Raw genomic sequence first — 24,711 nt, forward strand, 5'->3', positions numbered from 1 at the left:
GATATCTAGGTGAAATAGTCTCTATGTGCTGAGAATTAGCTGACCTCTGTGACGTGAGGCAGCTAGCAGATGGTTGGTTTAGCCAGTCTGTCTGCTTCCAAACCTGGGCCCCAGTTAGTCAAGTATAAACACCAAGACTATTTGCCATATTTCTAGAGAGAAGAGTTGTGCCACCCCAGGAGGGATGAAGACCATCTCTTTTCAACAGGTCAGGTCTGCCCCTAAAGCTCGTCCAATTGTCTATGAAACCTATGTTATTCTGTGGGCACCACTTACACATCCAGCCATTGAGTGATGACAATCTGCTATGCATCTCGTCACCACGGTAAGCAAGGAGGGGACCAGAGCATATTACAGTGTCTGACATCGTGCTTGCAAGTTCATAATCAGAATCAGAATCAGAAAGAGCTTTATTGCCAAGTTTGCTTGCGCATACAAAGAATTTGTTTTAGTGACATAGGCTTCCAGTACACAGAGACAACAACACAGACAAAAAAAAAAAATAATAATAATACACAAATAAATGAGTGTATAAACAATATGTGCTATAAATGATAATGGAATAGGATTTAATAAGATGCAGGGATGTACTAGGATGGAGGGGTAACAAATATATATAAGGGTATTGCACATTTTTGCATAAGCATAAGTGGGGAACATTTAACTGTTCATGAGGTAGATTGCCTGGGGGAAGAAACTATTCTTGTGCCTTGCTGTTCTGTTATTTGCGGCTTTGAGGCACCAGCCAGATGGCAAACGTTCAAAGATGGGGTGACTTGGATGTGAGGGACCCAGAGTGATTTTCTGAGCCCTTTTCCTCACTCTGGATGTATACAGTTCTTGAAGGGTGGGCAGAGGAGCACCAATAATCCTTTCGGCAGTCCGAACAGTTCTCTGTAGTCTTCTGATGTCTGATTTTGTTGCTGAACCAAACCAGACAGTTATTGAGGTACACAGTACAGACTCAATGACGGCTGAGTAGAACTGTTTCAGCAGCTCCTGTGGCAGGTTAAACTTCCTCAGCTGGCGAAGGAAGTACAACCTTTGTTGGGCCTTTTTCACAATGGAGTCAATGTGATTGTCCCACTTCAGGTCATGAGAGATGGTGGTTCCCAGGAATCTGAATGACTCCACTGCAGCCACAGTGCTGTTCATGATGGTGAGTGGGGAAAGTGCAGGGGGTTTCTCCTAAAGTCCACAATCATCTCCACTGTTTTGAGCGTGTTCAGCTCCAGGTTGTTAAGACTGCACCAGACTAGAGGTCGACCGATATATCGCTCGGCCGATATATCGGGCCGATATTTGTCATTTTTTTATATATCGGCATCGGCCGATATCCGTGTTTAGTAGCGCCGATTTAAAGTCAGGCACGTCGGCGGGCAGCCCCGTGTTATTGGTGCGGTGGAAAGTGCTGCTGCAGCCACTGCATGTGAAGCACCCCGAGCCAAAACTTTTGGAAGATTCAACAACAGACATGCGAGATAAAGGTAGTCAGAGAATTTCACTCTGTAAATGGGGTGGAGAAGTTGGCAGCTCTTACAAACACTGCAGCGTGATTGAGGGCTCCGTTACCCCGCTCACAGACAGCACCGCACTCGGAGAGACAGCTGTCCTGGAGCTGCCCAGAACGGTGAATCACATGTGTTCGGAAGCATGGTTTGATGCAGCCAATAACCAGTTTTCCATCCAACTCATTTGTATTTAGGGATGTCAATATTTGATAATTTCCATGATCGATCGTCGTTTAGATTAACGATCAAGTAATAACCTTAATGTTGCAAAATGCGCCTGCAGCGGTATTATTATTATGTGCAAAAGCCACTTGGAAAAAAAGCTTTCTCACCTGAATTAAAGGGGTTTTAGTATTAATAAAATGCTAGTAGCAGGACTGTAAAATGAATAAATGTGATTATGATCGTTTGATAAAATGAAGAGAGCGCGCCATACGTTTGAGATCATTTTACTTTGCTGAATGTTTTCTGTCAAGGAGACCGCTGAATGCGCCTCTTTAAATGGTTTCGTGGTGCTCGTTGTTGCTATAGTAGTGGTGCAACGGATCATCATTGATCCGTGATCCGTTCAGATCAATATCTTCAGTTCGGCATACGCGTGACCCGCGGATTGATTTATGAAAAAAAAAAAAAAAAAAAAAGTGGCGCATGTTCAGTCCACACTCAGTGATAATGCCGAGCGGAGGAGCTTGAACGCCCCGCACATTTTGGCTTCCCTGTCAGATATAATGATGAAGGAAAGAGGTTAGAGTGAAAAGATAGTGCCAGATCTTTATGAACAGGAGAAGAAAAAAGTTGTGGATGAACTATCCCGAGCATCCTCTGTTGCGCTGACGACAGACGGGTGGACGTCCAGGGGGACGGAGAGCTCTGTGACGAAAACTGCTCACTTCTTCACAGCAGACTGGGAGATGAGAAGTCCTTATTATTATGTTAAAAAGAAGATATTATGCCATGTGCACTAAGTCCATACGAGGACGAGCGAGCGCGGGTTTGACTAGATGTATTTGGAGGTTATTGCTCACGTCTCGTTCTGCACATATCCAAATGTTTCCATATTCGCAATGTATCTGAATGTTAAACTATAATTTTTTTTTTTAATGTAAACTAGACGGAAAAAATCCTCCTCTTCACATGAGCAAAAACGTCCTTTGCATAACAGCAGAGAGGACCGGTATAGGGTGTATTTAAACTGACCAGTGTAACTTTTTAAATGTTTGGTTGACTCTACTTTATTTTAATAATGAACAAACTGCGATGTAAGTTCGAAATTAGAATGCACTTTAGATGTTCTGTGTCATTTATACCAAACACAAATGTTGCTAGTTGCTAGTGTCTTTGCAGCACCACTGTTATTTATTTTTTATATATTTATTTTTTTATATTTTTCAGTTTAATTGATTTTTATTTCTAAAATTGTATTTATTTAAATGTATATTTAAGTTTACATTTATGTTCCAACAAACTTGAAAAATTCTACTTGATAAATGTAAATGCTCTAAAACTTTTATGTAAATGATTGACATATATATTTATGTAAATGATTGACATATATATATATATATATATATATATGTGTGTATATATATATATATATATAGATATATATATACACACACATATATATATATATCTATATATATATATATATATATATATATATATATATATATATATATATATATATATACACACACACACACACACACACACACACACATATATATATATATATATATATATATATATATATATATATACACACACACACACACACACACATATATATATATATATATATATATATATACACACACACACACACACACACACACACACATATATATATATATATATATATATATATATATATATATATATATATATATATATATATATACACACACACACATATATATACATACATACGGGGCCATTTTAATACCGGGTTTCGGTACCCATCCCTAGCCACTCCTGTCCCTTCCGGTGGGATGGCCGAGAGCCCAGCGCCACTGCACAAGAAGTCTGCCAGTCCAGCGTCACAGCACAAGGTGGTCATCAGTCCAGCGCCACTGCCCAAGATGGCCACCAACCCAGCGCCACAGCACAAGGTGGTCACCAGCCTAGCTCCACAATGCAAGATGGCCGCCAGCCCAGCGCCACAGCACAAGATGGCCGCCAGCCCAGCATCACGATGCAAGATGGCCGCCAGCCCAGCACCACTGCCGAAGATGGCCACCGGCCAATTGCCTGGAGAGTTCGCTGGAACCTGACTCGACCCTGGAGAGTTCACTGGAACCTGACTCGACTCAGGAAGGTCAACAGGAACTAGCCCTGACTCTCGAGGGTCAACGGAAATCTGACTTGATTCAAGAGGAACAACTGGAACATGACTCGACTCTGGATGGTCAACAGGAATCAGCCCTGACTCTGGAGGGTCAACGGTAACTAACCCTGACTCTGGAAGGTCGACGGTGACTAACCCTGACTCTGGAGGGTCCATGAACACCTGACTCGACTCTAGAGGGTCAACCGGGAACTGACTCAACTCTGGAAAGTCAATGGGCACCTGACTTGACTTGGGAAGGTCAACAGTAATCTGACTTGACTCTGGACTGCCTGTGGAGACGTGAGGCGCCTCGGCTTCGGGCACCGCCTCTGGAACGGCCTCGGGCACCGCCTCGGTCACCGCATCGGGAACGGCCTCGGGCACCGCCTCGGCCTCCAGAACCGCATTGGGATTGGCATGGGGCACCGCATCGGGAACGGCCTCGGGCACCGCCTCGGCCTCCGGAACAGCAACTGGACACTGCCTCGGCATGGGGCACCACCTCGGCACCCAGAAACAGCATTGGGCACCGCCTCGACCTCCGGAACAGCATCGGGAATGGCATAGGGCACCGCCTCGGCCTCCGGAACAGCATCGGGCACCGCCTCGGGAACGGCCTCGGGCACCGCCTCTTGTGCATCTTGTGCTGTGGCCCTGAGCTGGGGGCCATCTTGTGCTGTGGCGCTGGGCTGGCGGCCATCTTGTGCTGTGGCGCTTGGCTGGCGGCCATCTTGTGCTGTGGCGCTGGGCTGGCGGTCATCTTGTGCTGTTGCACTGGGCTGGCGGCCATCTTGTGCTGAGGCGCTGGCTCAGCAGCCATGACGTGTTGTGACGCTGGGCTGACGGCCATCTTGTGCTGTGGCACCTCTTGGTGGAAGGAGGTCAACTTTAAATATTTTTCCCTCCGCTCCACCATGCTGGTTGGTGAGGAGACATGAAAAGACATACCGCTGGATCTGTTGGGGATGGAGTCCTTCTGTGACGGTGTGTGTTAAGAAAACACAAGGAGAGGGTAGATCCAATCGCAAGTATGATTTTAATAACAAAAAGGGTAATTCAAAAACAAACAGTCCAAAGTGACAAACAAAACAAAATAGGAAACCGGATGGAACGGGAACTCGGAAGAACGAGAAGGCAAGGGGAAGTCTCGGGAGATGAGAACATAGGTACACGAAGGGTAAGGACTCCATACAAACAACAGGTAAAGACAGGTATTTATAGGGACACTAATGACAAAGGATTTCCTGCACCTGTGCGATTAATTGGAGTGCAATTACTGTGAAGACAGGACCAGACTAGAGGAATTAATAGTGCCTATGGTGAAGTGCCTAAGGAGAAGTGAGCTCACTACGGAACTCCCAGGAAAACAGAGACTGACAGCGTGACAAATACAAAACGACACATAATGTTTCTTCTGTATCTCTGTCAATCTCCCTGATATTTAGTTAAGACGAGTGCTGTCTGTCACTGTCTTTAATCAGTTCTGTGAATTACTGTATGGTCATTCTTAGCAACAATGTCGTTTTTAAAATACAGTACTGTGCAAAAGCCTTAGGCACATTAGTATTTTCACCCCAAAAAAGTGTTTTAAGCCAGTTATTTATATCTTTTGCTGTAGTGTGTCAGTAGGAAATATCAGTTTGCAATTAATTTTAATAATAATCTAGTGCGATTTTGAATGCACAAGGAGTCTGTCAAGGGCAAAATGAATGTTTGGACATGTAAACTTATATTTTATACTGACACACTACAGCAAAATATATAAATAATTTAAAACGTGCCTAAGACTTTTGCACAGTAGTGTATGTATAAAGTACATATACGTTACTTAATTTAATCATATTTAAATAAGTGTAATTAAAGTATGTGTTCATTCATGTGTTAAGGGCTAGATTTTCTCTGGAGGAAACAGCGGTGTGGTGTGATGAGCCTTGACAAGCGAAAACTTTAAAGTAGATGAGAAATCGACTGCTCCCTCGTGACCTTTTGTAAACTGTATTTATGACAAAGAACTGCACAGATACGGATATTCTAACAATCTATCGATAAACACATACCTTGTGTCCTCTGTTTGTGTTTAAGTGCGCTAGCGCTGCTCCGCCGTGGTCTGCGGATTGAATAGCATGCTGAAAGACAGGGAGGAGACCGGTCTGAGGCCGGTTTCATATGAAATATAAAGGGATTGACTCTGAGGCGATCGGATACCGGTTCCATACCCAACCCTACTTTTAAGAAATATATTTTTTGATAAACGAACCCAAAACTGGCTATGTCCTTGCCGGAGTGTGATGTGATTTGTGTCATAATGATGTCAAGCTGGAATGAAAACAAGCCGAAATGAAATTGCAGTAACGAAGCTATTTTTAAAATGTAAAGTGTAGAAAGTACAGATACTTGCGTGAAAATGTAAGGAGTAGAAATAAAAAGTCGGCTGAAAAATAATTACTCAAGTAAAGTATAGATACCCCAAATTTCTACTTAAGTAAGGTAACAGAATTTGTACTCCTTACTTGACACCTCTGCTAATTAGCATTAGCGGGTACAGTATTTGTTTCTGTTCATAAAAGTTTTGTTTAAAATAAGCGACTTTGTCATTGTAGCATTGTTTATGTTGTGTGTGTTTCATTGAGAATAATGTTGAATCAACCTTAAGCATTTATTTTGTTTCAGAAATAGGAAAGGCCTTATGTTAAAGATCAAAATACGCATTAGAGATGTGGGAAGGCAAGATTTGTTGCTGCTGCTGAGGTAGACGCTCTCGGTCTATCTCTGCTGTCTGTAGAAATTGTTGTTAATGCTTAATTTGAGTATGAGAGAGAATATGCTCTGGTCCCCTCCCTGCTTACCGTGGTGACGAGATGCATAGCAGATTGTCATCACTCAATGGCTGGATGTCTAAGTGGTGCCCACAGAATAACATAGGTTTCATAGACAATTGGACGAGCTTTTGGGGCAGACCTGACCCGTTGAAAAGAGATGGTCTTCATCCCTCCTGGGGTGGCACCACTTTTCTCTCTAGAAATATGGAAAATAGTCTTAGTGTTTATACATTTACATTACATTTATTCATTTAGCAGACGCTTTTATCCAAAGCGACTTACAGATGAAGACAGTGAAAGCAATCAAATACAACAGAAAGAGCAATGATATATAAGTGCTATAACAAGTCTCAGTTAGGTTAACACAGTACACGTAGCATGGGATTTTAACTAATATAATAAATAAAAAGAAAACAGATAGAATAAAAAAAAATAAAAGAATAGAGCAAGCTAGTTAGAGGTCTTTACACATACACACACACATACATATACAATTGCATAATGAAAAGAAAATAGAATACAAAAAGATTAGAAAGGTAGTTAGATTTTTTAAAGAATAGAATTAGAATAGTGAGTGTTAAAGTTAGAGGGTCAAATAAAGATGGAAGAGATGTGTTTTAAGCCGATTCTTGAAGATGGCTAAGGACTCAGCTATTCGGATTGAGTTGGGGAGTTCATTCCACCAGAAGGGAACATTTAATTTAAAAGTCCGTAAAAGTGACTTTGTGCTTCTTTGGGATGGTACAATCAAGTGACGCTCACTTGCAGAACGCAAGCTTCTAGAGGGCACATAAGTCTGAATTAACGAATTTAGGTAAATAGGTGCAGAGCCAGTGGTAGTTTTGTAGGCAAACATCAATGCCTTGAATTTTATGCGAGCAGCTATTGGAAGCCAGTGCAAATTGATAAACAGAGGTGTGACGTGTATTCTTTTTGGCTCATTAAAAATTTATGTTGCTGCCGCGTTCTTAATTAATTGTAAAGGTTAGAGAAAATTGGCTGGAAGACCTGCCAAGAGGGCATTGCAATAGTCCAGCCTGGACAGAACAAGAGCTTATATGACTAACTGGGGCCCAGGTCAGAAAGCAGACAGACTGGCTAAACCGACCGTCTGCTAGCTGCCTCATGTCACAGAGGTCAATTAATTCTCATCACATAAAGACTTTTTCACCTAGATATCACACTATAGATACTCTGTCTGTTCCCCGAACTAGAAAATACAAAAAACGTTCAAACCAAGTTAAGATTAACAATTTAATTGAGGTTCAACAAATAAAAAACAGAAGCAATATGGAGAAACAAATGATAAAGCTTGGCTTATTGAATATCAGATCCCTTTCTACGAAAACACTTTTTGTAAATAATATGATCACTGATCATAATATAGATGTACTCTGTTTGACAGAAACCTGGCTAAAACCTGATGATTACATTATTTTAAATGAGTCCACCCCCCAAGATTACTGTTATAAACATGAGCCGCGTATAAAAGGCAAAGGTGGAAGTGTTGTTTCAATTTATAACAACGTTTTCAGGATTTCTCAGAGGGCAGGCTTCAAGTATAACTCGTTTGAAGCAATGGTACTTCATTTAACATTATCCAAAGAAACAAATGTTAATGATAAATTACCTGTTATGTTTGTACTGGCTACTGTATACAGGCCACCAGGGCACCATACAGACTTTATTAAAGAATTTGGTGATTTTACATCCAAGTTAGTTCTGGCTGCAGATAAAGTTTTAATAGTGGGTGACTTTAATATCCATGTTGATAATGAAAAAGATTCATAGGGATCAGCATAATAGACATTCTGAACTATTGGTGTTAGACAACACGTTTCAGGACCTACTCATTGTCGAAATTATACTCTAGATTTAATACTGTCACATGGAATTGATTTTGACAGTGTTGAAATTATTCAGCCAAGTGATGATATCTCAGATCATTATTTAGTTCTGTGCAAACTTCATATAGCCAAAATTGTAAATTCTACTTCTTGTTACAAGTATGGAAGAACCATCACTTCTACCACAAAAGACTGCTTTTTAAGTTATCTTCCTGATGTATCCAAATTCCTTAGCATATCCAAAACCTCAGAAGAACATGAAGATGTAACAAAAACTATGGACTCTCTTTTTTCTAGCACTTTAAATAAAGTTGCGCTTAAGGAAGGTTAAGGAAAATAGTTTGACACCATGGTATAATGAGCATACTCGCACCCTAAAGAGAGCAGCCCGAAAAATGGAGCGCAGCTGGAGGAAAACAAAACTAGAGGTATTTCGTATTGCTTGGCGGGAAAGTAACCTATCCTACAGAAAAGCATTAAAAACTGCTAGATCCGATTACTTTTCTTCTCTTTAAGAAGAAAACAAACATAACCTCAGGTATTTATTCAATACAGTGGCTAAAGTAACGAAAAATAAAGCCTCAACAAGTGTTGACATTTCCCAACACCACAGCAGTAATGACTTTATTTTTACTTTTACTTCTTTTATTTTTACTTCTAAAATTGATACTATTAGAGATACAATTGCAACCATTCAGCTGTCAGCTACAGTATCACATCAGACAGTGCACTATAGGCCCCCTGAGGAACAGTTCCACTCATTCTCTACTATAGGAGAGGAAGAATTGTATAAACTTGTTAAACCATCTAAACCAACAACATGTATGTTAGACCCTGTACCATCTAAACTCCTAAAAGAGGTGCTTCCAGAAGTCATAGATCCTCTTCTGACTATTATTAATTCTTCATTGTCATTAGGATATGTCCCCAAAACCTTCGAACTGGCTGTTATTAAGCCACTCATCAAAAAACCACAACTTGACCCCAAAGAACTAGTTAATTATAGACCAATCTCGAATCTCCCTTTTCTGTCCAAGATACTAGAAAAGGTGGTATCCTCACAATTATATTCCTTCTTAGAGAAAAATTGTATATGTGAGGATTTCCAGTCAGGATTTAGACCGTATCATAGTACTGAGACTGCTCTCTTTAGAGTTACAAATGATCTGCTCTTATCATCTGATCGTGGGTGTATCTCTCTATTAGTTTTATTGGATCTTAGTGCTGCGTTTGACACAATTGACCACAACATTCTTTTGCATAGACTTGGACACTTTGTTGGCATCAGTGGAAGTGCATTAGCATGGTTTAAATCGTACTTATATGACCGCTATCGGTTCGTATGGAGATATCATCAGGGAACATGGTGTTAGCTTTCACTGTTATGCTGATGATACTCTGCTCTATATTTCTTCGCGGCCCGGTGAAACGCACCAATTTGAAAAACTAATGGAATGCATAGTCGATATAAAAAACTGGATGACGAGTAATTTCTTACTGCTAAATTCTGTCAATTATAGGACCTAAAAACTCCACTTGTAATAACCTAGAACACTCCCTAAGACTTGATGGTTGCTCTGTCAATTCTTCGTCATCAGTTTGGAACCTAGGTGTGCTATTTGATCGCAATCTTTCCTTAGAAAGCCACGTTTCTAGCTTTTGTAAAACTGCATTTTTTCCATCTCAAAAATATATATAAATTACGGCCTATGCTCTCAATGTCAAATGCAGAAATGTTAATCCATGCATTCATGACCTCAAGGTTAGATTATTGTAATGCTTTATTGGATGGTTGTTCTGCACACTAAATAAACAAACTACAGCTAGTCCAAAATGCAGCAGCAAGAGTTCTTATTAAACCAGGAATTATGACCATATTAGCCTGGTCCTGTCAACGCTGCACTGGCTCCCTATCAAACATCATATAGATTTTAAAATATTGCTTATTACTTATAAAGCCCTGAATGGTTTAGCACCTCAGTATTTGAATGAGCTCCTTTTACATTATAATCCTCTACGTCCGATACGTTCTCAAAACTCAGGCAATTTGATAATACCTAGAATATCAAAATCAACTGCGGGCGGCAGATCCTTTTCCTATTTGGCGCCTAAACTCTGGAATAACCTACCTAACATTGTTCGGGAGGCAGACATACTCTTGCAGTTTAAATCTAGATTAAAGACCCATCTCTTTAACCTGGCTTACACATAACATACTAATATTCTTTTAATATCCGAATCCGTTAAATGATTTTTAGGCTGCATTAATTAGGTAAACCGGAACCGGAAACACTTCCCATAACACCCTATGTACTTGCTATATCATTAGAAGAATGGCATTTACGCTAATATTTGTCTGTTTCTCTCTTATTCCGAGGTCATCGTAGCCACCAGATCCATTCTGTATCCAGATCAGAGGGTCACTGCAGTCAGATGGTGGATCAGCACCTAGAAAGGATCTCTACAGCCCTGAAAGACAGCGGAGACCAGGACAACTAAAGCCCCAGATACAGATCTCCTGTAAAAACCTTGTCTCAGAGGAGCATCTGGACAAGACCACAGGAAACAGATGACTCTTCTGCACAATCTGACTTTGCTGCAGCCTGGAATTGAACTACTGCTTTTGTCTGGTCAGAGGAGAACTGGCCCCCCAACTGAGTCTGGTTTCTCCCAAGGTTTTTTTTCTCCATTCTGTGACCGATGGAGTTTCGGTTCCTTGCCGCTGTCGCCTCTGGCTTGCTTAGTTGGGGTCACTTCATCTACAGTGATATCGTTGACTTGATTGCAAATAAATGCACAGACACTATTTAACTGAACAGAGATGACATCACCGAATTCAATGATGAACTGCCTTTAACTATCATTTTGCATTATTGACACACTGTTTTCCTAATTAATGTTGTTCAGTTGCTTTGACGCAATGTACTTTGTTTAAAGCACTATATAAATATAGGTGATTTTGACTTTGACATGTTATAGGTTATAATATAATTAAAAAATCATGGAATCCAATTATTTTAAAGTCGGCTGAAACGACTTTCAAAGTTGATTCAACTTAACTCATATTTAACTGTTGCTTCTTATCATTGTAGGCTTAGGCTACTTTTTTCAGTGAATTTTAATTAATATACTAATTTAAAAAAAAAAAAAAAAAAAAATATATATATATATATATATATATATATATATATATATATATATATATATATATATATATATATATATATATATATATATAAAATATATAATATATTGTTCATTCATATATTTTTAACATTCCACCCCCATTTTTCCGTGGGCTAAACTCCAGGGGCACAGCATTACGTGGTAATGCTGTTATGTAATGTCAATTATATAAACAAAAATAAATGTTATTATAGAAATTATTAAAATGAAATGTCACTACAGAACTTATATGAATATTATTTCACTGTTAAATTAGTATATATTTTTTTCTAATTTGTCCTGATAAATGTTATATAATGTTTTGTTGTTAAATTTTTATGGTAAGGCATTGTAACAATCTAACATTCACAGTTGTTTTCTGTTGAGATTATAAACATTGTTTTCAGTGTCATGTCAAGCCACCTTTATTTATATAGCGCTTTAAACAAAAAAAGATTGTTTCAAAGCAACTGAACAACATTAATTAGGAAAACAGTGTGTAAATAATGTAAAATGACAGTTAAAGGCAGTTCATCATTGAATTCAGTGATGTTATCATCTCAGTTCAGTTTAAATAGTATCCGTGGAATAATTTGCAATCAAGTCAATGATATAACTGTAAATTAAGTGTCCCCAACTAAGCAAGCCATAGGCAACCGCTGTAAGGAACCAAAACTCCATCGGTGACAGAATGGAGAAAAAACCTTGGAAGAAACCAGGCTCAGTCGAGGGCCATTACTCCTCTGACCAGAAGACAACCAGCAGCTCAATTCCAGGCTGCAGCAAAGTCAGATTGTGCTGGACAATAACCTGTTTCCTGTGGTCTTGTCCCTCCCAGTGGTCGTCTGAGACAAGGTCTTTACAGGGGATCTGTATCTGGGGCTCTAGCTGTCCTGATCTCTGCTGTCTTTCAGGGCTATAGGGGTCTTTACTAGGTGCTGATCCACTATCTGGGCTGGATAAGTACTTGATCTGGGTGACTGCAGTGTCACTCTGATCTGGATACAGACTGGATCTGGTTGCTACGGTGACCTCGGATTAAGAGAGAAACAGACTAATATTAGCATAAATGCCATTCTTCTAATGATGTAGCAAGTACATTGGGTGTTTATAGGAAGTGTTCCCAGTTCCGGTTTACCTAATTAATGCAGCCTAAAAATCCTTTAACTAATTTGGATATTAGAAGCGTATAAGTGTGTTATGTGTAAACCAGGTTAAATAGGTGGGTCTTTAATCTAGATTTAAACTGCAAGAGTGTGTCTGCCTCACGAACAATGTTAGGTAGGTTATTCCAGAGTATAGGCACTAAATAGGAAAAGGATCTGCCGCCTGCAGTTGATTTTGATATTCTAGGTATTTTTTAATTGTTTTGAGAACGCAATAGACGTGGAAGATTAAAATGTAACAAGAGCTTGTTCAAATACTGAAGTGCTGAACCATTCAGGGCTTTGTAATTAATAAGCAATATTTTAAAATCTATAAGATGTTTGATAGGGAGTCAGTGCAGTGTTGACTGGACCAGGATAATATTGTCATACTTCCTGGTTCTAGTAAGAACTCTAGCTGCTGCATTTGGACTAACTGGAGTTTGTTTATTTAGTGTGCAGAACAACCACCCAATAAATAATTACGATAATCTAACCTTGAGGTCATAAATGCATGGATTAACATTTCTGCATTTGACATTGAGAGCATAGGTCAATAATTTAGATATATTTTTGAGATGGAAAAATGCAGTTTTACAAATGCTAGAAACGTGGCTTTCTAAGGAAAGATTGCTGTCGAAAAGCACACATAGGTTCCTAACTGATTACAAAGAATTGACAGAGCAGCCATCAAGTCTTAGACAGCATTCTAAGTTATTACATGCTGAGTTGTTAGGTCCTATAATTAACAGCTCTGTTTTTTTCAGAATTTAGCAGTAAGAAATTAATCATCATCCAGTTTTTTAGATCAACTATGTATTCCGTTAGTTTTTCAAATTGGTATGTTTCGCCCGGCTGTGAAGAAATATAGAGCTAAGTATCATCAGACTAACAGTGAAAGCTAACACAGTGTTTCCTGATGATATCTCCCAAGGGCAACATGTAAAGCGTGAAGAGTTAGGGCCCTAGTACTAAGCCTTGAGGTACTCCATACTGCACTTGTGATCGATATGATACCTCTTCATTCACTGCCACGAATTGATGGTGGTCATATAAGTATGATTTAAACCATGCTAATGCACTTCTATTAATGCCAACAAAGTGTTCTAGTCTATGCAAAAGAATGTTGTGGTCAATACTGTCGAATGCAGCACTAAGATACAATAGCACTAATAGAGAGATACAACCACAATCAGATGATAAGAGCAGGTCATTTGTAACTCTAAGGTGAGAAGTATCACTACTATGATACGGTATAAATCCTGACTGGAAATCCTCACAGATAGATTTTTTTTCTCTAAGAAGGAATATAACTGTGAGGATACTACCTTTTCTAGTATCTTGGACAGAGAAGGGAGAGTCGAGATTGGTCTATAATTAACTAGTTCTCTGGGGTTAAGTGCGACAATTGACCATTTTTATCATACACAATTTTACTTTCAACTGCAATTCATTTTAATCCAATGTGGATATAGCAAGTGTATTTTAAATTACTCCTTTTATTGCTTGAATTTGTGTACAATAATTTGAATTTTCTTATTCTATTATTTTTTCTCTCTCTATCTCTTATAGGGGGATCAAGGAGACCAGGGACCAAGGGTTTGTCTTTTTGTTTGTTTGTTTTAGTTTTTTCTTGCATGTCCTATTCCGATGAGTGAATGAATGTGTTATATCTCTCAATATATGGGCTTGCATGTTTAATATGCATGGGTTTCTTAATGGTGCGTGTAAAAAAGGCTTGGAAAGGCTGAACTATAAACAGCTAAAATTTAAATGATCAGTAGCAGCAGTCTGCCTTCAATTCTTGCAGTTCAATAAAGCTGAAGGTTTTGTAGTAGAATCAAGGTCCTAACATACTTTAATGGGGCTTTTCCACTGCATAATACGTCACTAAATGGCTCACTTTTAGGGGATTTTCCACTGGGTGCAGTCTCTGGTACCTGGTAATTTTTTTTGTACCACCTTGATTGAGGTTCCAGGTGAACCGTACCGTTACCAAAACGTGAGGTGTAAACTCTGCTGATCACAGATTGGCCAGAGAGAATCATCCCTCTCTGCATCACTGAACTTGCAACAGCAAACACAAAAGAACTGCTAGATTTAAATCAGCACAGCCAGCGAAGGATGGAACTCAACTGTTTTGAATGAGCGCACCTTTTTTAACAACCAAAAAGTTTTGTTGTCTGCACAGACGTTCCTCTTGTCGTCAGCAGAGTGGATCCAGTGAGAGCTTGAAGGGGCGAAGCAGAATGAAAACGTTTATTTTAGGAGTCATGGCAGTAGAGGGTGCACAATTATAATAATGTGAATAATCCTGCCCACTCTTAAGCAATACTAAACTGCAGTGGAAATGCAAACCATGCCGAACCAAGCTGTGTCATACCATACTGAGCCGTGTCGAGTCGTCCAACGTATTGGAAAAGCGCCATGACATTACAGTGACATGAGTGTTTGCTACACTAAGAGATTTTTTAAAGAATGTAAATATTTCTACTCAATTGCTTGACAACTATATTAATTCACAGGATGATGAACAATGCATTTAGCTACATTTGGCAGATTATGAAATAAACCACTTAAATATCTCTGTAACAATATAAAAACTTCACAATCCCGGGAAGGAGGAGGTGGGAACCAGCGGACATTTAAATGAAAACTTTAATAACAAAATAAACACTAAACAGTGCGACAGACCCTCACGGACGACTGCCACGCACAAACAAAACCAAAACACAATAAAAAGCCCAGGCCTGGTCCTCTCTCATCCTTCACTATCGTCGATCCTCTTTTGTATCCTTCCGATCTCCTCCGTGGGACTCGAGACCGTTGAGTGGCACAGGTGTCGCACATTTCCAAATCACTCCACTGGTCTCGCTTCGTTCCCACGGCTCTCGCCTCACTCGTCACATACCCCCATCACCCCTCGCAGACCGGGGGGTCCCCACGAGACTGCGCTCTACTCCCCCATTCCCTGCTCCTCCCCCGGCAACTCACTCCAGCCCACCACCTCGAGCGTCCTCGGCGCCAGATTCCTTCACCCCTCATGGACGAACGGCCCCGCCCCACTAAGTCTCAATGATTGCTCTTTAGCTGGTTGAAACACAGCTTCTCTCTAACACAGAACAAGTGCCTTTCCCTCTCCTTACTGTACTTCTCTCTCTGTTATTTGGTGCATTTTTCTGATATGTGATATCATTGTATTGAATGATCTATGGTATCAGTGCAATAAGGATATATTTGGGTAATTATTTACATTACTATAAGTTCAGTGGTATTTGAATTATTTCTCAAAAGTCTGTTATATGGAGGGTATGAATATGATGTCATAGTAGACAGGAGTCACTCACTAAAACAATGTTCAGCTTGAATGTTGTGAAAAAACATTGTAAATGTGAAAGATCTGGGGTGTATTCCAGAAAGCAGGGTTAACTTACCGTGAACTAAACCCTGAACTCTCGGTTGATTAACCCCAAACCTTGCTTACTCGAGGTATGTGGTTCCAAAAACACGTCCGGGAGTAAGTTCATTCAACTCAGAGTATGTTCCTGGATAAGACTCAAGACATTCTCAACAGAGCAACGAATCGACGAGTCACTATAGAAACAGACGCTAAGAAAAAGCGGGCCAAGCTGTTTCTTTCTTCTTCTTTTGATCATTAATTGTTTACCTGCTTAGTGCATATCGCCACCTTACTGATGGCTGTGCAATCATTTATTTTTTTTTCCAATCCTTGAAAATGTAAATTGTATTATTTGTTTTATGCTAATAATACATTAAGTCATATCAGATATGTATTTTGATTTAGAATTCAGACATTATAGAAAATACCACTCCATGTGTGAGATATAACATGTAATAAATAAAATATATAAATATATATAAGTTAAACATTACCTTGTCATATTGTTTTATAATTTATGCATACCTCTTAATACATAATTTATAGATAACTCTTATACATGCCAATAAAATAAATCATCATATTAGAATAATATATTACCTTATTTATTACTTATATTAGCGCCTCCTCATTAACATATCATATATATATATATATATATATATATATATATATATATATATATATATATATATATATATATATATATATATATATATATATAATAGGCTATATTACATATTGTAATATTATATAATAATCTGTCACCACATTGAAGGCTCGCTGTAGTGAACTAACCCTGGAACATAACCTGCTCCGGAGCAGGTTAAGTTTAGAGAGTGAGTTGCTATGACTACTAACATACCCTGAAAGTTATCTCTGTTTTTGGAACCAAAAGTTGAGGTTATCTGCTTGCTTACTCTTAAACCGGGTATGTCACATAACCTGCTTTCTGGAATACCCCCCTGCTCTGTGATTGACTGAACAAATAGGTAAAACAAGAAAGTGGAGCAATAGTTTTACAGACTGCTGAATGCTACAGAAAATGGAAGAAATTGGATCACTGCAATTCAGAAAAACAACTGGAATCCAGGCACCCAATCATGGATTTGCATTTGTCATTTTGTAATGTACATTGCATTTTGGAGTAAAGACATACCCTAGGTTTCCCAACTGTGGATCACAATGAGTTATGTCATGAAGACATTAGGGGTCAACTTGCAATCATCAATTAAGAGAAAATGCCAATGAAAACTGTCTAGTGGATTTTGCATGCTGAGCCACTCCCCATACATACATACATATAAGGCGACAGGATGCATCCACGCATCAGTTTTTTGCTTCGGAGCTGAGTGTTTGTATGAAAGCTGTTGTACTCCACAAAGCCATTCATCTGCTGTGTGTTGGAGGGCTGTTCTGGTTGGTTGTATGGTCAAGTCAAGTCACCTTTATTTATATAGCGCTTTAAACAAAATACATTGCGTCAAAGCAACTGAACAAAATTCATTAGCAAAACGGTGTCAATAATGCAAAATGACAGTTAAAGGCAGTTCATCATTGAATTCAGTGATGCCATCTCTGTTCAGTTTAAATAGTGTCTGTGCATTTATTTGCAATCTAGTCAACAATATTGCTGTAGATGAAGTGACCCCAACTAAGCAAGCCAGAGGCGACAGCGGCAAGGAACCGAAACGCCATCGGTGACAGAATGGAGAGAAAAAACCTTGGGAGAAACCAGGCTCAGTTGGGGGGGCCAGTTCTCCTCTGACCAGACGAAACCAGCAGTTCAATTCCAGGCTGCAGCAAAGTCAGATTGTGCAGAAGATGCAGTGCAGTGTTGACAGGAGCGGGGTAATATGATCATACTCTTGCTGAGAGTATGAGCTCTTGCTGCTGCATTTTTGGACTAGCTGTAGTTTGTTTACTAAGGGTGCAGAACAACCACCCAATAAAGCCTTACAATAATCTAACCTTAAGATCATAAATGCATGGATTAACATTTCTGCATTTGACATTGAGAGCATAGGCCATAATTTAGATATATTTTTGAGATGGAAAAATGCAGTTTTACAAATGCTAGGAACGTGGCTTTCTAAGGAAAGATTGCTATCAAATAGCACACCTAGGTTCCTAACTGAGTTTTTAGGTCCTATAATTAACACCTCTTTTTTTTTCAGAATTTAGCAGTAAGAAATTACTCGTCATCCGGTTTTTTTATATCAACTATGCATTCCATTAATTTTTAAAATGTATGTTTTTCACCGGGCTGCGAAGTAATATAGAGCTGAAAATCATCAGCATAACAGTGAAAGCTAACACCATGTTTCCTGATGATATCTCCCAAGGGTAACATATAAAAGCGTGAAGAGTAGCGGCCCATACTGAGGTACTCCATACTGCACTTGTGATCTATATGATACCTCTTCATTCACTGCTATGAACTGATGGCGGTCTATAAGTACGATTTAAACCATGCTAATGCACTTCCATTTATGCCAAAAAAGTGTTCGTCTATGCAAGAGAATGTTGTTGTCAATTGTGTCAAACGCAGTATTAAGATCCAATAGAACTAATAGAGAGATACAACCACGATCAGATGATAAGAGCAGGTCATTTGTAACTCTAAGGAGCGCAGTCTCAGTACTATGATAGTAATGAAGCAAATCTTTTCTGTGAACTGCCAAAATACAGACAGCATGTTACATGACCCACCAGAGACAGTATTATACTGGATGAATTATACCAAAATAAAGGATGCATATCGCTCCGACCCACTGGGAGCAGGAATGTGGACAGATTATAGTATAAACAGGCCAAATACACACAGGAAAAGGAGATCAGAGTGTCAAAGAGGATTTATACTGGTGAGCTAAAGAACCAATTATTTCCAGTGATCCTGCTTCAATGTGGACAGGTCTGAAAGACATCAACAATAACAAGACACCATCCCCCAGCACTGTGGAGAAGCAACAACTGGCAGACGATTTGAACAAGTTTTATAGCAGGTTTAAAAATACACCATTCACACCCCCTCCAACCCCTCTCTCCCCCCTCCAGCACTCCAGATCAGTGAAGATGAAGTGTGCCAGGTCTTCAGAAAGAACAAGAGAAGAAAGGCACCAGGCACAGATGGTGTGACACCAGCCTGTCTGAAAATCTGTGCTGACCAGCTGGCCCCCATCTTTACACAGATCTTCAACAGATCACTGGAACTGTGCCAAGTCCCCTCATACTTCAAACGCTTCACCATCATCCCGTCTCAAAGAAACCCAAAATTACTGGATTAAATGACTACAGACCTGTGGCTCTAACATCTATGGCCATGAAATCATTTGAAAGACTGGTTTTGGCTTATCTGAAGGACATCACTGGACCCTTACTGAACCCCCTGCAGTTTGCCTACAAAGCAAACAGGTCTGTGGATGATACAGTCAACATCGGACTGCATTACATCCTGCAATATTTAGACTAGAGGTGGAATGGTACACTGATTTCATGGTTTGGTACCTACCTTGGATCAAGGGTCACAGTTTGATACAATTTTGGTACAACAGAAAAAAAAAAAAACAATCACTTTTCATTTATTTTGAACACACAGTTGGACAAATTATATATTTATTTTTTCCACCTTAATGTGAAAATATGAAATATTATTACATTGTATAATATATTTTGTAAGAAAATTAACTCTTTTGAGAGGGAATTGAATCTGAAGATTCAAATCAACCTGATTCAACTGATCCCAAATTTGATAGTTTACACTTTATCAACCGTTCATCTAGCAAAAGTTAACATCAGTATTATTTAACAATTTGGATATTTGTATTATTCTCTGGTCACAGGTTAATACATGCTAGTGATAATTTATAAGCTACAAGCTAGGTAATCAATTAAAGGTCCAGTTTTACGCGCTTTTTTTGAAGCTTTAATTGTGTTTACAGTGTGCAATGTAACGTGTTCATGTTTCGCATGTAAAAAAAACAGTATATTACACAATTCATGTATCTGTATATCAATGTTTTCACTGTCATAAAAACGGACTGATAACTTCCTTGTTCTATGAAGTCCCTCCTTCAGAAATATGTAATGAGTTCTGATTGTGCCAGCAGTTCCTGTGTTGTGATTCGACAGCAGCTGAGCGCAGGTTGCCCTCCTGGAAACGCGATTGGACTAGTTTTGAAAAGCAAGTGGGCAGGAGCATGTGCTGGAGATATACTTATAATCACAGGAGCGTTTTTACTGGCAAGATGCGCATGAAAATCGCATTTGTTTTTTTGCACAGCCCTAAAATCTAGTTAACAAAGCTAAACGGCGTTGCCCTTTATGTAATAAGTTACAGAAACTGTTAAACACACCAACTTAAATAATAAAATACACTTACCGGTTGTGGTCCATAAACAATGCCTTGTCCAGACAAAGAGGGAATAGCTACATCTTTCAATTCAATTCAATTCAAGTTTATTTGTATAGCACTGTTTACAATACGAATCGTTACAAAGCAACTTTACAGAAAATTATGTTTCTACAATATTTAGTAGTAGCTTATGGTGGTGACTGTCAGTTTGTGCACGTTTGCCTTGATACATAGTCCCTCCAGCGTGTCCTAGGTCTTCCCCAGGGCCTCCTCCCGGTGAGACGTGTCTGGAACACCTCCCTGGGAAGGCGTCCAGTAGGCATCCGAAATAGATGCCCGAGCCACCTCAGCTGGCTCCTCTCGATGTGGAGGAGCAACAGCTCTACTCTGAGCTCCTCCCGAGTGACCGAGCTTCTCACCCCATCTCTAAGGGAGCGCCCAGCCACCCGACAGAGAAAGCTAATTTCGGCCGCCTGTATCTGGGATCTTGTCCTTTCGGTCATGACCCACAGCTCATGACCATAGGTGAGAGTAGGAACGTAGATTGGTAAATCGAGAGCTTTGCCTTACAGCTCAGCTCCTTCTTCACCACGACAGACCGGTACAGCGACCGCATTACTGCAGAAGCTGCACCGATCCGTCTGTCAATCTCACATTCCCAATCTCACATTCCCAATCCTTCCCTCACTCGTGAACAAGACCCCAAGATACCTGAACTCCTCCACTTGAGGCAGGAACTCTCCACCAACCTGAAGTGGGCAATCCACCCTTTTCCAACTGAGGAAACGATGAACATTATTAATATTATTAATTAATAATTATTATATGATGCAGTCACACTTGTAGCAATATTTGTTAGTTCTGTTTGTTGATTCAGGGTTAGCTAGCATCATCTGAGGTCCTCTGAGGGTCAGCATCATCTCTTCTCAGGTGTTCTGGATCCAGACTGGAGCTTGTGTAAATCCAAAACATAGAAACAAAATAGAGACATCATTAGCATAGCTGCTGATCCAAACAAACTAAAATTAGTTTAACCCCTTACTAGTAACCCCCCTTTTTTGGCATGGAGACCGAAATTACATACCCAAAATAAAAAGGTTTCTGCTCATGATTCTTTCTGACTAGATACATAATCAACCTTTGTTCACAAAGCTGACACTTTAAAGTTTACTGTTCAGGAATCAGAATCACTCAGACTGTTATGATAATAGAGATATATAAGCTCAAACATAAAAACAAAAATAAAAATATTAAAAACATATGTTTTAAATGTATTTAAAAAAATGTTGATGTAGGAAATGAGTTTGAAAACACAGTGTAGCTAAGGCCACAAGTCTTCCAAGACTTCATAAAAAATTTCATAATCGAATCTGTAAAACTGTGAATTTTATGAAATATTTTCTAAGGCCATGTCATGTGTGTTTTTAGAGAAGGCTAATCAGATTGATTTATGGCCCTTGTCATCTCTGTAAGATCTCACATGTAAACTTTCCTGTGCTCTTTGTGTATGTTTCACTGTTGAAAACTGCCCGAATCATGATTGTATTGTTCTCACCAAACGGTTCTTTCACACCTCCGCCAAGTATGACACATTATCCGCATTATTCTTTTATCATTATTCTTTTGTTTTTATTCCACCTTTATTAGCCTTGATTGTGGTTTTTCAGGCTTTACAAAGCAACAAAGCAGCGATCTCACTTCAGTCTCTCTTTGCATTTAGCCCTTATTTATCAAAAGTCTTACTATAAAAATACAACAAAACATTTTCTTACGACCTTACGTGAATTATTGAGACAAAAATGCATTATGAAGAAGAAAAGCACCTGCTATTAGTAGCATTGGTGCTAACGTTAGCATCAAGCTACATCTGACAATTTATGAAATTATTAGTACACTTTTACTCAAAACTCACTTTAAACCCCGATCGAGTGTTTATAATAACTTCCTTTAGCGATCAGGGGTGGAATTTGGTCGTTTACTGTTTTCATCGCTGCACAAGTTAGCATTTCCGATGTACATTTTCGATTTTTTTTTATAAAAACGCCCCAGATCTCAAGAAATTCTCATACCAAGCTTTACTATCGTAATCGCAGGTTTATTATTCGGATATTTTGTGTGTACAGAGGTGTTTCAGTGTTGTTTTGGCCAGATAACTACCAGGAAGTGTGCAGGAAGCATGTGACACGATGGGGCGGTGTCCAGATATGAAACTCTAAGATTGATGTTTGAAAGACCCAATCAGAGTCTGAGTCACACACCGCACGAGCTGTGACTACTGCACGCACACATAGATCGCTGGGAGAGGCTGTTTATCATCTGATCGCGTAAATCCGTGGAAAATGAATAGAAATGACGATTCTGTCTGAAGAAATATGAAGTAAACATCAGTAAATATATCCATATATCTCCGCAGATATGCATCTTTGGTCTGTAAATCCTTATTGACGCTGTTCAGTGAGTCTATGTGAACACAAATAAACCGCTCTTGACGTGACTGAATATGAGTGAGTTGTGAATTTCTATTCAAAATGTGGCATAATACGGATTTATTATTTTGCACTCCTGACATAAATCACTAAATATCTGTCACTGCAACAATGTTTTATCAAAATATTGGTCAAATATCGAAGCTTGAATCTTTAAACTTTCCATTGATGCACAGTTTGTCCAGATGAAGTAAGACAGTGATGTTTAATGTGCTGTGAAAGTGAAACAATAATAAACTGGGGCCGTCAGCGATGTTTGCACGCTTAACCCAAGCTAATGAATAAAAATGCACATTTGATCAGATGCAACTACACTCACAATTTAAGAGATACATTATTCGAATGCTTGGCGAAAGAGATGCGTTTTTAATCTAGATTTAAACAGAGAGAGTCTGTCTGAACCCCGAACATTATCAGGAAGGCTATTCCAGAGTTTGGGAGCCAAATGTGAAAAAGCTCTACCTCCTTTAGTGGACTTTGCTATCCTAGGAACTACCAAACTCATTGCTATCCTCAAAACACCATTTTGGACTACCTGTAGCTTGTTTATTGAAGAAGCAGGACAACCACCTAGAAGTGCATTACAATAGTCCAGTCTAGAGGTCATGAATGCATGAACTAGCTTTTCTGCATCAGAAACAGATAACATGTTTCGTAGCTTGGCAATGTTTCTAAGATAGAAGAATGCAGTTTTTGTAACATTGAAAATATGATTTTCAAAAGACAAATTGCTGTCTAATATAACACCCAGATTTCTAACTGTAGAGGAAGTAACAGTACATCCGTCTAGTTGCAGATTGTAATCTACAAGATTCTGTGTAGTGTTTTTTTGGTCCAATAATTAGTATCTCTGTCTTATCCAAATTTAATTGGAGAAAATTATTTGTCATCCAATCTTTTAAATTTTTAACACACTCTGTTAGCTTAGATAATTGGGAAGTTTAATCTGGTCTCGTTGAGATATATAGCTGAGTATCATCAGCATAACAGTGGAAGCTAATTCCGTATTTTCTAATAATATTACCAAGGGGCAACATGTATATTGAAAATAGAAGGGGACCTAGGAAGGATCCTTGTGGCACTCCATATTTTACTGATGATAAATGAGATGACTCCCCATTTAAGTAAACAAAATGGTAGCGATCGGACAGGTAGGATCTAAACCATCTTAGAGCCTGCCCTTGAATACCTGTATGGTTTTGTAATCGATCTATGAGTATGTCATGATCTATGGTGTCGAACGCAGCACTAAGATCAAGTAAGACTAAAAATGAGATGCAGCCTTGATCTGATGCAAGGAGCAGGTCATTTGTAATTTTAACAAGTGCAGTTTCTGTGCTATGGTGGGGCCTAAAACCTGACTGAAATTCTTCATTTGTATGCAGGAAGGTGCTCAATTGAGCAGACACAACTTTTTCTAAAATTTTAGACATAAATGGAAGATTTGAAATAGGCCTATAATTTGCCAGTACACTAGGATCTAGTTTTGGTTAATAAGAGGCTTGATAACCGCCAGCTTGAAGGTTTTGGGACGTGACCTAAAGATAACGACGAGTTAATGATATTGAGAAGCGGTTCTTCGGCTACAGGTAACAGCTCTTTCAGTAATTTAGTGGGTACAGGATCTAATAAACATGTTGTTGGTTTAGATACAG

General features: G+C 39.1%; 1 protein-coding gene across 26 annotated transcripts in view; it reads left to right on the forward strand.

Annotated features, from left to right (window-relative positions):
* The window catches only part of LOC113098631 (collagen alpha-1(XXV) chain-like), a 564,810-nt gene that overhangs the window by 263,154 nt on the left and 276,945 nt on the right, over positions 1–24,711 (forward strand). For all 26 annotated transcript variants that reach the window (XR_003289116.1, XR_003289115.1, XM_026263668.1 and 23 more), the window contains one exon: positions 14,389–14,415. Coding sequence is in view for 24 of the 26 variants with exons in the window: in XM_026263668.1 (XP_026119453.1) it covers positions 14,389–14,415 (27 nt within the window). In the remaining 2 variants the exon portion in view is untranslated. The remainder of the gene's footprint in view (positions 1–14,388; positions 14,416–24,711) is intronic.

Source organism: Carassius auratus, unplaced genomic scaffold, assembly GCF_003368295.1.
Source record: "Carassius auratus strain Wakin unplaced genomic scaffold, ASM336829v1 scaf_tig00216597, whole genome shotgun sequence".
Classification (NCBI taxonomy): domain Eukaryota; kingdom Metazoa; phylum Chordata; class Actinopteri; order Cypriniformes; family Cyprinidae; genus Carassius; species Carassius auratus.